Below are 16,458 nucleotides of genomic sequence, written 5' to 3' on the forward strand. Positions count from 1 at the left end.
ATAAATAGCACACACAAAAATAGATCCATAAATTACTATAAATAAATTTCGTGAATGTCCTTGTATACTATGAAGTTTCGGTATTTTTGAAATCCAACTTGGGAGGCGGAGTCTTATGTTTCTCAATATAAATCCAGTAAATTTTTCCACTCAGTTATATAATTATAAAAAAGAATGGTTAAGGGACTATGGTAGGCATACTAAAGGTAGGAATAAATTCCACTGAATTCATGGAGAATTATTTTGGCATAGGCTTTGATAAAATCAAGTTATCTTTCTTCAAAAATATAACTGGTTAAACTTGCACAATAAATATTTACATTCTCTATTTTTTTCTAACACTGAAGGAAGTCATTCAGAATTTCCCTATAGCCTTTTTTAAGGATGAAGCTTTCTGTATTTAAAATTGTACTGTCAGGCACTTTGTACTGAACAAAGAAGCGTGTTGGGAAAGGTCTGACTCGAAATTCCCTTTCCGACGTGCACTCCGTTTCCTGCAGCAGCTGCACTGAGGCACCTAGGCAGGCAGACCGGATGACGTATCTGTCCTTCGGCTGTCGGCAGCCTCGTGTGCGGCGGCTGTTCAGGTGAAGAGCATCAGGTTTATAGGTCGAGAGGAAAACACAGGAAAACCCTGTTGGAGCAACTTGGAAACTTAAGACGCAGCAGGTCCTTCAGTGATCAGCTTTTCTCCAAAGCCTGATCGACATCTCGAGTTTGGGATGAGATTTCCCAGGAGGGATTCAGCAGTTGAAAGTTTGGGACAGAGACCCAGTCCCAGGCGCAGAGAAGACGGGTGCTACTTGTGGCCTGTAGCAATGGCCCTGCAGAAAACCATCTCGCCCTGCCCTGCCTCCGCTTTCCTGTTTCATTCTCCCTTGCCCCAACTGCCTATATCTTTTCTTTTATGTACACTAAGAGCGTATTTACCAAGACAAATTCCTTGTGTGTCCAATCACACTTGGCCAATAAAGAATTCTATTCTATTCTATACGTTCACACCTGCAAGAGTGTCTTTGAAATCAACTATCTCAACAGCCTGTTTTTCAAACGGCTTGTCTAGAGAAATCAACCCGGAGGAATGCCAAAGGGCTTTTCCTTTCTTTTAAAACTGGGGATGAATCTAAAGGTCGCAATGAAAGAGCTCCGTCTACAGCATTATATGCGTGGGAGTTAAAGGGCTGTTTGGCTCCGAAGACAGATGTCACCTGGCCAGGTCAGCCAGTTCTACTGAGCGACCTGTCTGGGTAAGAAGGTTCAGAAGGAAACGCACAACTGTCAGTCCCCGAGGCGCTGGTAGATGGCCTTACAACCTTTCAATTCGGGGCGCAGCGCTGTTCTAGGGGCCCAGCCCTGCCTCCTTAAAAGTAGCAAGTTGCAGAAAAGCTCCTTCGTCCACAAATCTATTCCGCCTTGGCTTCCCTGCGGCTGAGCTCGCTCGACCTTTTTTTTTTTTTTTTTTTAACGCCGATTTCTGGCTTCCATCTCCAGCCCGGCTCCACCGCTGCGCTCGAACAAATCCCTTACTCCTCAGGAGATCAGCTTGCAGAAGCAGGGAAAGATTTTCCTTTTATTCCTCTTCCATCCACCCACCCACCCTCACCCCACCCCCCACCCCAATTTTCCGCCTAAGCTGCCTCCTGCATTAGCCGGATTGGCAAAAAAGAAAAAAAGAAAGAAAGAAAAAGATGCCGCTTTCCCCCTGATTTGGGCGTGCATGTGTGCGCGCGTTTGCCAACCCACCCCCCACACTTCCCTTCGCTCCACGACCCCCACCCTTGGCTTACGCATATGATTTCCTGGTTGGGGTGTCCTTCTCGTGCAATGTGACTTTGCCATGAACTCGCCCGTGCCCAGCTGGCTCCCAGGACTGGGGAGGGGGTGGTGGGGGGGGTGAGAAGCATCCTGACGAAAGCGGAACTGGCCGGAGCCCATACAAATCAGAAAAGAGCTACCCCAGAAGAGCAGTGAGGAGATACCGGAGCCTGCGGATGAGAAAAGACGCTGCGCCGGCCGCCGCCGCTTGAAAACAGACGGGAAGGAAGGCGGAGGACGGCAAAGCCCAGCAGGCACAAGCGGACTTAAAACCAGCAGGCGGGATTGGCCGCTGGAGCAGAACTTTTTTTTTCCCTGCGGGATCCTGGGGGAGCCGCCGCCGCCGCCGCCGCCGGAGGAGCCGTCACCGTCCGAGGGGAGCAGCAGGTGGTGGTGGGCCATGATGACCACCAGCTTCCAAGAGCCTCCGCCCGAGGACACGGTGGCCCTTCTGCACCGGGCCAAGGAGCCGGGCGGCGGCGGCGGAGAGACGGCGGCCAAAGGCGAACTGAGCCCGGCTTCCAGCAAGGCGCCGTCGTCCATCGGAACCGCGGCGGCTGCAGCGGCGGAGAAGAGCGACCCGACGCAGAAGCCGCCCTACTCCTACGTGGCGCTGATCGCCATGGCCATCCGCGAGAGCGCCGAGAAGCGCCTGACTCTGTCGGGCATCTACCAGTACATCATCAGCAAGTTCCCCTTCTACGAGAAGAACAAGAAGGGCTGGCAGAACAGCATCCGCCACAACCTCAGCCTCAACGAGTGCTTCATCAAAGTGCCGCGAGAGGGCGGCGGAGAGCGCAAAGGCAACTACTGGACGCTCGACCCGGCCTGCGAGGACATGTTCGAGAAGGGCAACTACCGCCGGCGCCGCCGCATGAAGAGGCCCTTCCGCCCGCCCACGGGCCACTTCCAGCCGGGCAAGAGCCTGTTCGGGGCCGCGGCTGAGGCGGCCGGCTACGGTTACCTCACGGCGCCCCCCGCCAAGTACCTGCAGGCGCCTTTCCTCAACGCCGCCGCTTCCTGGTCCTTGGCGCAGCCCGCGCCGCCGCCGCCTCAGGCGCCCTCAGCCGCTTCCTACGGGGCCTGTCAAATGGCGGCTGTGGAGGCAGGCGGCGGCGGCGGCAGCCCGGGTGGCAACGGCGGCGGCAGTCCTGTCAGCGGCGTGAAAGGAATGGGACTCTCGGCCGGGCCCGCCGGCGCCGGCTCAGCCTACGGCCCTTACTCGCGCCTTCCCGCCATGGTGAACTCGTACAACGGCATGGGCCACCACCATGCCCACCACCACCCGCACGCCCACCACCACCACCCGCACGCCCACCACCACCATCACCACCACCACCACACGGCCCAGCAGCTCGGCGCGGCGGCGGTGGCGGCGGCTGCGGCAGCGGCGGCCGCCGCCTCGGCGGGAAACCCTTCCCCTCAAGCGGCGCCCAACGGAGCCGCCGGCCTGCAGTTCGCCTGCGCGCGCCAACCGCCCGAGCTGGCCATGATGCACTGTTCGTACTGGGACCACGACAGCAAACACAGCGCCTTGCACCCGCGGATAGACCTCTGAGGAAGCGGACGAGAGCCGCGTCTCTGCCCAGGGGTCGCCCCGTAGCCCACCGACCCCTTCCCCGCGCAAAGAGAAAAGCTTGGATCGCCTTTCCTCGTCATTTTCCTTCCACCCCCACCCCACCCCGATGCCCGGTGCATGCAGTCACTTTCAGCGGAGAAAGACCCCCTAAAACTCTGTGTCTCTTTGCAGCTCTACGGATCCTCTCCGGCTGCAGGTGAAGGCAAACGCGACGTGCCCGAGGACTTTTCCCACCTCCTCTTCCTCCTCCTCTTCTGCTTCGAGTAACTCGGCTTTGGGGATGTAAATCCTCCTGTCGGTCAGTTTTTAGGGGGGTGGGGGTGTTAGACAACGCAGAGTTTTGCTCAATCTCCCTACTACAAGCCCTAATAAAACTAAAGCTAAAGTCGCCTCCGGATTTTGTTTTTAGTTGCTTTATAAATAACACTGGCGATACAACACGGATCAAGACTGTAGTAGAAGAAGACGTCCTTTGCGTGGTCACCCCGAACTTAATTTGCAGAAGCAGGGAGAGTTGGTAGTAAGTAATGTTTTTAAGATCGAAACGTGGGTCTTAATTGCAGAGGCATTTGCTTCGCATTGTGAGTTTAAACGGGGTTAAAATTCAAAGAAAATCGTGGGGGGGGAATCATGTTTGGTAAAAATCATGTTCTTGGGTAAAGAATTACGAAATGATAGATTCACCGCTGTAGATGAGAGGTGTCGAATCAACAACTTAATTTCCTGCTCAGAACAACTAAACCACCAAACTTTAAAGCCAATAAAGGCCACGTTTGTTTATTTGGGATATATATATATACTAAATTGTGTTTGAACTTCAGTTATCTAGGATGGCGATGGCTGTAAATCCTATTGAATCGGGCCTGTCAATTTAACAATTTGGAATCCTGTTTATATCAGAAAGATTTACATTTGGATTTAAGCAGGAATAATTTTGACGCAATTCACAATCCTTTTAGACTGATGTTTTTAGAATTGCATTTAATGGTTTACATGATCTCTCTGTTCTAAAAAATGTAAAGCACACCAAGCTTATTAGGATATATTTTCAAAAATTGTTTCCAAGAATGGCAAAACACATTTATAATATAAATTTCATGAAACGCTTAGACTTTCATTCCACTGTACTGTGGTTTACAGTCGGTTTCAAGACTTGTTTTCAGTTTTCTGGCTCAGGACATATTAATTTGGACACTTGAGTTTCAACAAGTTTAGGGATGTTTAAAGTTGAGAGGGGAAGAGGTTTGCATTAATTGGATTAATCTGATTACAGTGGATAATTACTGGAGACAACTGTTTGAAATCTAGAAGGTGGGGTGTTAAAAATGCCAGCATTTTGAACAGATTTGCTAATACAAATAATGGAAAGCACTAGACTTTCACTTCGCCTTTCTTTTGGCATAGATTTGTCCACTGTGACCCCAATGATGGAGGAGGGGGACAATGCACTTCATCAAATCTTAATATCATTGTCCAAAAAAGTACTTATTTGGGCACTGTATTTTACCAGAAAGGCCCCTTCTTGGGGCGACTTGTAGCCAAGTTGATTTGAAAGGGGAAGGCATTTTAAGAACAAGTTTAAAACAATTGTATATGTATATGTATTTTTTTTACAAAAAGAAAATAGTATTTTCTCAAGATAAAGTAAGTTTATACTGTATAAACTTTATGCTAAAATTATTTGGATAAAACAAAGCTATTCTCTATTATTATGAATAGTAGTAATGGAGACTGTTATTTTTGCAATGATGCTGTTTTATACACACACATCTATCCTACCCTCCACATGGGTATTCAGAATATTTTTTATCTTTTTTAAACTGAAACTATTTTGCCTGTAAATCAATTTTCATGGGTGGTCCTCTGCTTTCCTCTTCTTTTGTGAAACAAAGTTTCAGTATTTGATCTAGAAAAAGAAGATGAACAGAAAATGTATTAATGGGGAAAGGGGGGAGTCATAGCAGTTTGCTTAAATACTTTTGTAAGCAAACTGTTTTGGTATTGTGCCTTTCTGGGACCAACTTTTTTTTTTTTAGAATAACTAGCACTTTTATTGTATATCCCTTTGTATAGTCTCCAATAAAATGTTCTTTTTTTCTCTTTTATGTTTGATTTTCTTTTGTTCCACTATTGGTCAAATGCTGCAGATCTTTTAAAATGTCATTACTTTCTGAAAATGCGTAATTTGCTACAAAAGCTGCCAAATATAAACATAAATATAGACTTGAGCAGAAAGTTTAGAATTTACTTATATTATTCTCCACTTTCATTTCTGGAATTTGGTGTTCAAAACAAAAAGAAAAATACATAAGCCTCAGTTATAATAGTAATAATAACTATAATCATCTGAAAATATTATTAAAATCACTGCCCCAACTAGCAATGTTATTTATATGGATTGTTTATTTATATGTCTTATCTAAATGGCTGGATCTAAAGCATTTGCATTTGGAGTATTACTAATAGGTAAATTCCTCTGAAATCAATCTTTTTGTTTCCATGTCATGATTATTAGGCCAAGAATACTTATGGTCCAGTGGTCTTAATTACATTTACTCAGAAATACATCTGTTGTGTGAAGCTTTAGGGTCCCTTACTAGAAATCCTCCCTTTCTATCAGTATTTATGTGGAACTACATTTCATTTAAAATAATGACAGGATACTTGGGAGGATCTAACTTCAGAAAATTGTGGTCTGGTTTGGTGACTGACTCTTGAAAGTGCTGTTAGTATCAGGCTTAAAAAAATAATTATCACTTCTAAGTTGTTCTAAACCATGCAAAAAAGAGGTCCTTGCTTGTGAAGATCTTCACTTGCAGAGTTAATCCAGATGGATTTTTCTTTAATAGTGAGCATATGTTGGAAAAAGATACCTAGTAGCCCTTTTATTACAGCATTATCTTTTTCTTTCTTTCTTGTAATATATGTACGATTACAACATCTTTTACCTATAACACAAAAAGCGTAGGCAATTATAGGCCAGAGGTCTGTAAAATATAAGTGTGAAAAGTATCTGGTGAACATATTCTTTTATTTTCAGAGAGTAAAACCATTTCAAAAAAAATATCTTTATTATGTAAGTATTGTGCACTATACATATATAATATCAAATGTCTGATAAGAATATTTGCAGCCCTACCCCAAAGAAGCACATTTTTAAAGAAAGAAATTCCAATGGATTCAGTGGGACTTATTTACCTCCTCCCCAATTTATGTAGGAACAGCTATATTTTCAATTATACCCATTTGATGATGATACAAAGTAGATGCTTGGGGGGAGGGACGTTGGAATTGTGCTCTAAGTCTATCACATTCTTTCCAACAGTGTTTGCGTGTAGCACCTTGCAGATTTTAGTCTTATGTTTCCATAAGAGGCAGTTTATGCAAATGAAACTCTTGGACAGTGCTTTTAGGCCTATATTTCTAGTGTTATTTTTAACGGACTATCTGGGCTGCCTGAAACATTTTCACATGTGTCCTAGCTGCGCTTGCTAAACACTCTTAAGACCTAATGTGGTTTACTTGACCTTTATTGTGTTTTATTAAAGCATGGATTATGATTACAGTGTTATGTGAACTCAGCCTCGGGTCCTCCCACCCCCACCCCCCAATTATAGGATGCCCAAGGAACCAAGGCGCACTTAGCCAGACTTGTATTTGCCTAATGTGTAATTGCCCAATGTCTACGGTAATATATGATTTCTATGATATCTACCTAATGTCTAATATAGTCTAAATGAGGGTCGGGGAGAGACTCCCAAGTACAGGAGGCACCGGCGTTTGCTTTTTAGCGGATAGAAGTTATTAATGTAATCTGGAAAGGCTACATTTGACTTTCTGTCCCTTTCTCTCCCTCGGTTTAATCGACGGGGAAAGCCGAAGGCCCCCCTCTCCACTCATGCCAAAGGAGATAGCCGGGCTTATTTCTCCAACCAAGTAAAGCCAGGAAGGCATTTAATCCTCCCAAAACCTCGGAGTCCGGAAAAAAGGGGCCTTGGAAGCTGGCTGAATCTCTTCTGGTTAGTGTGCGGTTCGCACACAGCTTTCTTCCGAACGGCCTGTGGAGAGCGATGGGGAAGAAGCCAGCCCGGCTACCTTTCTGCAATAATCGCTTAGTAATCATTTCATTGCGGTCTAAGTAGATGGCCGGGGAAAGAGGGAGACAAGTAGTCCCGCATGTGGGAACTGTTCATCAAATCGGCCGTGGGAAGAGCGAGGCGTCACTTCTGAAGGAGAACCGGGTTTCTGGCGTGAAAGGAAAAGCCAGGCCACTCGCTCAGAACAGATTCACGGGGCAGGGAGAGGCGAGTCCAGCTTTTGGCACACTGCGCGGATCCCGATCCACCTACACAGAGATTTTCGGGGCAGCGGGAAAGGTCCCGAGGCAATGCGCGTTCGTGGAGCTATCACGGAACAGGGCTGTGAGGGGGACTGAGGATGCATTCGCCACGGTCTTTTTAGCGGGGTTGTGTCGGGTTTCTGTGCTTGTCCTTCGCCAGGTCAATTCTCTAGGAATTGGAGAAGGAGCAGAAATCATCACAGCTTAGCCTATTAGATCTTAACTCCCAGTGCAGTTTACATTTCACTAGTAAATGTAATAGATGGGAAGAATCCGCTGGCACCTTCCCCCACACCAAACCAGGGTTTAGAACTACGATTCTGTTTTTCTGTCCCATAGTTTCTGTCCCATATGACCTAAATAACAGAGAAGAGGGTACATGATTTCTGATACTCCAGAATTTTCTTTTATACAAAGTCTGGCCATCCTGTATTGGGAGTAAGGCCCATTGAATTCAGTTCGGTACTTCGTGGACCAAAAGTATCAAATTGTGGAGCAACAGACATTACCTAACATTTTGAGTAATCCAGTCCCTCAAGCCCTAATAGGATGGACTGGGAGCAGTGTGTAAAAATACGTACACCGCACATTGTCTTGCATTAATTGAGATTACAAACTCGCGCGTTATTTGAACTCTGCTAAAGCAAATTAAAAATTCAAGGTAAGTGAAGGGTGTAATCTATTTTGTTGCGGCCCCCACACTCTCCTTAACAAAGCAAGAGACACACCAGGCAGGTGTTAAAAATATTGGGTAGCAGAATCCTAGGTATATACAACATAAAAAGATGGCTGCGTGTGTTGGGACAAGTCGCCACAGTAAAACCTAAAATGGGCGAACTCGATGCATACAAAATAAACTTTCAAGCAGTTTCAGTTGAAATACTGTCCTCCCTTCTGCTCGGTTCCCCCTCCCTCCATGAAAATCCTACAGACAGAAATCCTAAACCCATGTTTTAGGAAATAAATCCCGAGCAAAACAAAAAACAAAAAACACGCGGTTCGAAAATCAGTTCCCAAATGAACGGCGGTAGCTCAGAGCGTGTGCGCTGGAGCGGTTCTGGCATGCCTTAGTAGCAACAAGGGCAACTTTTACTCCGGGTGGAAACCGCGCGGAAGGCTCTTCTCTTTTGTCAAGCCTTTGGGAAGACCCTGAATTGGTGGGAATCCTAGGGACTAACCAATTACCTACGGAACTGATCTTGGGGGCAGGGGAGGGAATGCTCAGGAAAAATCAGCAGGAGCTTCTAAGGAGCACCTTCTCCCCTATATTTTGGAAAATCAGGATGCTTTGCCCTTTTATGACTTCGGGAATCGGACGCTTCTCTCCGATTGCACCATTTAATCGATTTTCTCATTCTCCAGTTCTTCCTTTGACTTTGCGTCCTCTCTATTTCCATAAAGAGGTGTCATTCATGTTGCTAAAGATTTGTGTTGAGATCGGGGTTGAAAAGGAACGAAGAGACAATTCTACGGGGGGGGAAAAAATCATTGTTAAAGCCATAGGACCCAGCAGACAGGCCTCGAATCGAACCTAAGAATGATGGAAATTCAAGGAAATTAAAGTCCATGATTAAACGGTTCCAAGTTAAATTAGTTTATGTCATGTTCTTCGTTTCCTTAGAATAATGCACTTCTATCTTGTCCCATCTTTTTATCTATGCAATTGCTCCATGTAGATATTTAGAAAAATATCCTTGTTTCTGTAAAGTCCTATTAAATTCAAGAGGTTTTCTCCAACTAAATGCATGTGGTTTTCAGTCTAAACTTATATTTTTATATAACAACTGTGATAAAGTACACTTAATCTAATAATGGCTGGGGAATGGATGGACAGGGATAGGACACCCTTGAAAGGAATTCAGTCAACTACTCAAATCTTACTTCTCCACCCTCTTGTCTACTTTTAAACACAATATACATTAGAAATAGCTTTGTCTATTAGATTAGTACAAGCAAATGGCCATTTGGAAATCAATTGGCATAGGGGCGCATGCAGGTAATGCTCCTTTGTAAATGTGCTCTGATTGCTGAGCACAATCAACCAAAGATGAACATTGTAGCTGTGCAGGTTTGCTCAGGATTAACTCCCACTATGGTTATTGGGGTTTATCCCCCAAAAACTGTATCCAGTTTTTTTTTTTATCCAGGAATAAGTTCTTAAATTTAGTGGGGCTTAGTTCTGAATAAACCTGCGTGGGATGCTGATGGGCTCCTGTTTTTAAGTACTTGTTGAGAGCTGATTTGGCATTTCCAAACCAGTGCCAGAGTGCTTTGCTGTCCCATGGAAAAAAAAACACTTGAAGGCAGGGGTGAAATCCAGCAGGTTCTAACAGGTTCTGTAGAACCAGTAGCGGAAATTTTGAGTAGTTCGGAGAACCGGCAAATACCACCTCTGGCTAGCCCCAGAGTGGGGTGGGAATGGAGATTTTGCAGTATCCTTCTCCAGCCACGCCCACCAAGCCATGCCCACAGAACCGGTAGGGAAAAATTTTAGATTTCATCCCTGCTTGAAGGGGTTTGTCCTTCTGACACTCCAAATACAGGAGTTATCAAACCAAAGTTGTGCTTGCCTAAAATCATTGAATTCAAGCTAGTTTAAGATTGTAGTTTGGGATCTTAAATACCAGATTACACTTTTTTTCAACAAGAACGCAATAAAGAAGGCTGACTTTTTCATAAGAAAATAGTAATCCAACCTATACATTGCATATATACATACATACACACATACACATGTACATGTACATGTACATGTACATATACATAAATACACAACATTCCCTTACTCGATTAAGTGCCTCCAAATTGTTTTCAACTCCTAACTACCACATAGAAAGATCCCCAATTTAGGATCTTCATATCAGATGGGAGTTAATTTCCCAGATTCCCAGGCAACATACTGGGAATCAAGGAAAACATACTTTCAACCCATTTTAGGGTCCCAGTTAGGGGAAATATGGGGAGCTGATGCTGGCAACCAGTTGGATTGTGAAAAGACATGCTTTGGTTTATTTCAATATATGTATCTTCTGTATATACCACTTATCACTGTTGAACAGTCTTAGACATGTTTTCTAGGGCAAAGCGGGCATAATTGCTAGTTCCAGACCTTGTGTGTTTTTTCAGTTTTCCTTCAATATTAGAATAGAACAGAAAGAACAAAAAGAAACTCTTGGAAATAAAGTCAGACCTATTATGTTTACCACAGAGTAATTATGGGATCCATGTAGATTACTTCTAAGTAAGTGTTAAATGGAATTGCAGAATTTATTTATTTATTTTGAGGGAGAGATTGCATTCAGTTGGTGCAAGAGTCTTTTCCCATGGATTTTATTTCTGAGGGTTATAATTTATATTTAAGGTTAAGGCAAAAGAAGTCAGAGCATTATTTTGCCCTTTTCCCCAGAAAGAGTCTTTCAATTTACTGAGTCCAAGGGAAACTAGCTGACAGCCATTAATTGGAAACTATCCCTAAAACTTGAATTGGACTCCCCTCAAGATCCATACCTGGTTCCATTTCTTGCCTATAGCCTTATGTATTTAGGCCCTATTGAAATGTGGGAAGAAATCTTTTTATAGATTTGCTTATGCGCTGATATATTTAGAACGTGGCATAGGATCAACCAGCTCAACTGTCTTTTTCTACTTCTAATCCCAAACCAGTTTGCCCTAACCTTAAATATAATTCACAATTACTGTTTGAAAAAAAAAGGAATTCCAATGTCAATGACATTAAAAAGAAATCCTCCTTAAAACTGCTTTAAGATTATGCTTTTCAGAAAAGGTAGCTTTGACCAGTAGCATTTCTATCAGGCAATTTTACTCAGAAATTTTCCATTCAGTTTAAGTCTGCCCACAGGATGGCAGCCTGAATCAGTTTCAAATCCAGCAATATTTGTTTGTGGTAGTTTATGGCTCAAACTCTCAGTGAACTAATGACAAAGATAGACTTTAATGAATGCAATTGAAGTTAAAACCAACTGATTTCTTAGCTGCCTTTGGATGATTTAGAATGCAGTTTTGTACACACTTAAGTAGTACTTACTAAAAAGATGAAAGCATATGATTTTGATTTACAAACTTTTGCATAATTACCTGTGAGTAGATCCCATTCAATTCAGGGAAACATCTGAACGGATTTAACAGATTTCCTCTGTTAATTAAAAAAGGTTATGTTTTCCTAGAAGTATATTTTTTTAAGAGAACATCTACATGTAGGAATTATCAGTTTTGTGTAATAATTAACAAAGAGAAAGCTGGAAACCTTCATTTCCTTTGAAAAGTAAAATTATCTCCTCCAGCACTATGAAAGATGAGCAAACTGCCCAATTGTTTCCTCCTGATAGCACTGTGAGGGGACAGGGCATCAGATGCTTTCAATTCACAGAATTGTTTATTATTTAATGGAAGCTTTGCAGTGGCTTCCTCTTCACCCCCAAGACTCAGGTCACACTGTGACATTCTTCTGCGGCTACACAAATAGCCACTACTATCCAAGTAGACTGTTTGCTAAGGCCAAGGAAGGGCCTGGATTAACTGCTAGCTGGTACTTCAGAACAGACCTGAAGGTAATTAAAAGTGGACTAATGTTACTATCTGATCATCTTTTGTCCTAAACCTAATTATTTAAAAATTATTTATTTATATACTTTATATTACAGTTCACTCAGGGATTTGGAGTAGCTTATGAAGTGTTCCTATTTCTCCACATACACCCCAAAAGCCCACCCTGTAAGGAAGGTTGGGCTGGGACAAAATGACAAAGTTCACTCACTAATTCTCCATAACATTATCAGGGTTTGCCCATCACACTAAGCATATCTGATCCTTTTCAAACCATTAAGGCTAAAGTCACAAATATGCTAAGCCCAGAAAATGACTTCTTGTAGTGCCGTTGATCAGAATTGGCATCCTGGTTTGTTGTTACCACTAAGCCAGGAGTTGGCAGCCTTAAACACTCAAAGAGCCATAAAGGTCCTAACCGGAAGCCCCCCATTCAATTCTGGAGCCGACCGGAAGTCTGGTTCCCCCACCATAGAGTCTCCTCCTAGCACAGTGTCCTTTTTCCTCTACCTGTCCTAACCTAAAGCCCTATCAATTGTGCAGCCGACCAGTGACAAGGAGCCACAGCAGAGGGATGAAAGAGCCACATGCAGCTCCAGAGCTGCGGGTTGCTGATCCCTGCACCAAGTCTTTGGTTGCCAATGGTGCAACATAGAAAACAACCAAGCTCATGAAGTGGCTGCCTATCATGTTTTTTTTTTTTTTTAATTTGATTTATATGCCGCCCTTCTCTGAAGACTCAGGGCGGCTTACAATGTGCTCAGCAATAGCCTTCATCCTTTTGTATATTTATACAAAGTCAGCTTATTGCCCCCACAAACTGGGTCCTCATTTCACCTACCTTAGAAAGGATGGAAGGCTGAGTCAACCTTGAGCCTTGGCGAGATTCGAACCCTGCAGTAATTGCAGGCAGCTGGTCTTAAGCAGCTTAATAACAGGGTGCCTTAAACCCTTGTACTACCAAGGCTCTTATAACAGAAGAGCAAGGATAGGCACTTCAGATGGTGAAGCTAAGGTTGTAATCTCTATTGGTAAGATCTGGGGGATTTGCAAACCCTAAAGGTTGAGTTGTAATTTCACTTGCCTAAAACTCAATACCATGCCAAATCAAAATCAAAATGCATTATGTTTGGTGTGATGTCTGAAACATGACTAATTTCATACATCTTTCAGTCACTATTCATTTACACATTAGGGATGAGCAAACTATTTTGATTTCCACATCTTCTGATCTCTGAATGCTGAGTGCTCTGAGCACTGAATGATCAGTGTGTGACACAAAACATTTCAAAGTTTTTTAAAAAGCACTATCCTTATTACATCTCCATTAATATGCTACTTTGGACAGTCCTTTTCCATACAAACATGATTGAGTCCAATAAATTCTAAACATTATTTTTTATTGTATAAATTGTAATTTGAAGCCCACTGAGATTCTTACTATAGAACTTAAGGCACTCTCTTATTGTCTAGGGCCCTAGGCAATATAGAAACTTCTAATTCTTAATTCCACTCATTTCTAGCAATTGCGTATCAAATTGATTTATTGGTAACAAATATCTATAAAAACTAATATCTTTTTTTCTGATTTGAAAAGTTGGGTTTTCCCCATTAAGTCAATTTGGCATGTGAACCCCCCTTTTTCCTTTTCCTATGTATTCCCTTTTCCCCAATACATTTATTAGACATTACATTCAAAGGTGGGTTTCAGCAGGTTCTGACCAGTTCTGGAGAACTGGTAGCAGAAATTTTGAGTAGTTCGGAGAACCGGTAGTAAAAATTCTGACTGGCCCCGCCCCCATCTATTCTCTGCCTCCCAAGTCCCAGCTGATTGGGAGGAAATGAGGATTTTGCAGTAACCTTCCCCTGGAGTGGGGAGAGAATGGAGATTTTGGTATCTTTCCCCTGCTACGCCCACCAAGCCATGCCCACAGAACCGGTAGTACTATCCATTCAAACAAAGGTGCTATATATGTATATTCCAAAGTTGCACAAATCAGAAAATTAACATCAATTGTTGGTTTCCAGTCTGAACATTTAAAAAACCTTCAGCATAATTTTGCAGATGGGATTGCTTTGTTCTGAGTTTAAAGCAAAAAAAATTGTTTTGTATATGCTCCATTATTTTCACAATATGCTAAGCTAGAAATCATTGTTTACAAACCACAATGGCTGAGTTTATACAATGAATGAAATCCAAAGCCAAAGAAACAGCATGGCTTAGCATTGTCAGAAGGCACCCCTTTTTTCACACTTCTCTTTGGGAAATGAAGACATCTTCACGAAAAGAACTTCATTTCATGCAGAGTCAGTCAAACCTTTTGTTTCATAACCTGGTCTGGTGCTAGGCAGCCACTGTTCTCTCCCATGAAAGAAAGGTAGATGATACACAATGGAGAATGACCTGTGGAAATGGGAGCCATCTTTGCTGTTGTCTGATGTCCTTGCATGAGGTCTGGGCCACACAATGCAAATCAAATGACAAACCTGTTACCACTCATTGCACGGATAATATGAACTCCTTTTATATTTAAATTCTCTACAACTGTTTTGTTTATCCCACTTTTCTGTCACGGAGCCAGAATTGATGAAGGAAGTCAAGAAAGACCATCTGTAATAGTCAGTCTGAGGCATTTTTAAAAATTATTATTAAAACCCGATGGGTGGATCAGGAAAAGACTTGCTATTGCTCCAAAATGTGTCCAAGGTGGCTTTCAGCTGGTCCCAATCAGGTCGCTGCAAAATCTTTGCTTCCTTTGCAACATGTGAGATTACCAATGCAAAAATGGAACAACTGTATCATATTTGGAGGGGAAGGGCAAGCTTGCAAGCAGGGCAGTTATTTGTGGGATGTAGTAATAAAATTAGCTGCAGATGAATCTTCTTGGAAAAATGTGTAGATCATGGCTTTGCTTATTTCCGGGGAGTGGGGGGATCAGTATACAGGTGGGGGGGAATCATCCTTCCCCAAGTTTTATTGACTGAAATCCAACCAACTGAATGTGGCAAGGCAGCGAATTGAGAAATATTTTCTTCCAAGTAAATCATAAGGGAGAAATGCATAGCAGGCTGACTTTCAGGTGACTAAATTTTCAGAGGCAGCATAATTTCTGTGGCATTGAAAAGCAAAATGTCCTCTCTTTGGGCATTGCTGATGTAGTGGCAGGTCTGAATATCAAGCAGGTTAAATAGCTACCTGAGGGCACCAAGAGATTAACTGGCTTTTTTCCACTTGATTTATATATCACATTAAGTCATTACTGTTAGATATGCACTGTACCTCTTATAAGGGACATGGTGGCTCAGTGGTTAAGACGCTGAGCTTGTCGATCGAAAGGCCGGCAGTTCAGCGGTTCAAATCCCTAATACCATGTAACGGGGTGAGCTCCCATTACTTGTCCCAGCTTCTGCCAAACTAGCAGTTTGAAAGCACATTAAAAAATGCAAGTATAAATATAGGAACCACCTTTGGTGGGAAGGTAACAGCATTCCGTGCGCCTTTGGTGTTTAGTCATGCTAGCCAACATGACCACAGAGATGTCTTCAGATAGTGCTGGCTCTTCAGCTTTGAAATGGAGATGAGCACTGGCCCCTAGAGTCGGGAATGACTAGCATATATGTGCGAGGGAAACCTTTACCGTTACCTTATACCTATTACCCCAACCACAGTTTATGCTAGCATATAGTTCAAAAGAGTTTCTATACTCATACTTCAAAAAAAAACTATTGCTTATGGTATTGTGGTATTTAGCCAATCAAGGTGTATTCAGTAAATCATGATTAACTAATACATAGTTAATGAGATGTTTGAATTAGGTCCTAAGTTAATAGCACAATTCAGGGGTGTCAAACTGGCAGCTGCGGACCGGATGAGTCATACGCACGCCACACTCACCCCAGCATGGCGAATGGGAAAAACATCACTAAATGTCACGTGACAGCAATGTGACATGGTGAGTTTGACACCTGTGATCTATATACTTGCCAAGAAGTAAATCTTACTAAACCATTGGGATGTACTCACTCTTAAGTTTAAGGATATACAATAAAAAATTGCCAACTAAGTAGCCTGCTTTAGGATTAGGCACAACTTGCTCTTGTTTTGTAAAAGAAGCAACAGAAGAACGGGATAGCTATCTGTGAAACAGCAAAAAGAAACATT

At 43.0% G+C, this 16,458-nt stretch overlaps 1 protein-coding gene across 1 annotated transcript; it reads left to right on the forward strand.

The window, feature by feature from the left end:
- Positions 1 to 2,215: 2,215 nt before the first annotated feature.
- FOXL2 (forkhead box L2) lies at positions 2,216 to 3,373 on the forward strand. Its single transcript, XM_070945501.1, has one exon. The coding sequence runs from the start codon at positions 2,216 to 2,218 to the stop codon at positions 3,371 to 3,373; it is 1,158 nt and encodes a 385-aa protein (XP_070801602.1).
- Positions 3,374 to 16,458: the final 13,085 nt, after the last annotated feature.

The sequence above is a fragment of the Pituophis catenifer genome, unplaced genomic scaffold (assembly GCF_029215685.1).
Source record: "Pituophis catenifer annectens isolate HBS135680 unplaced genomic scaffold, rPitCat1.0.hap2 SCAF_6, whole genome shotgun sequence".
Taxonomy (NCBI): domain Eukaryota; kingdom Metazoa; phylum Chordata; class Lepidosauria; order Squamata; family Colubridae; genus Pituophis; species Pituophis catenifer.

What these genes read in the sequence shown, in the direction of transcription:
- FOXL2 (XM_070945501.1), top strand. Translation starts at nt 2,216, where the DNA reads ATGATGACCACCAGCTTCCAAGAGCCTCCGCCCGAGGACACGGTGGCC.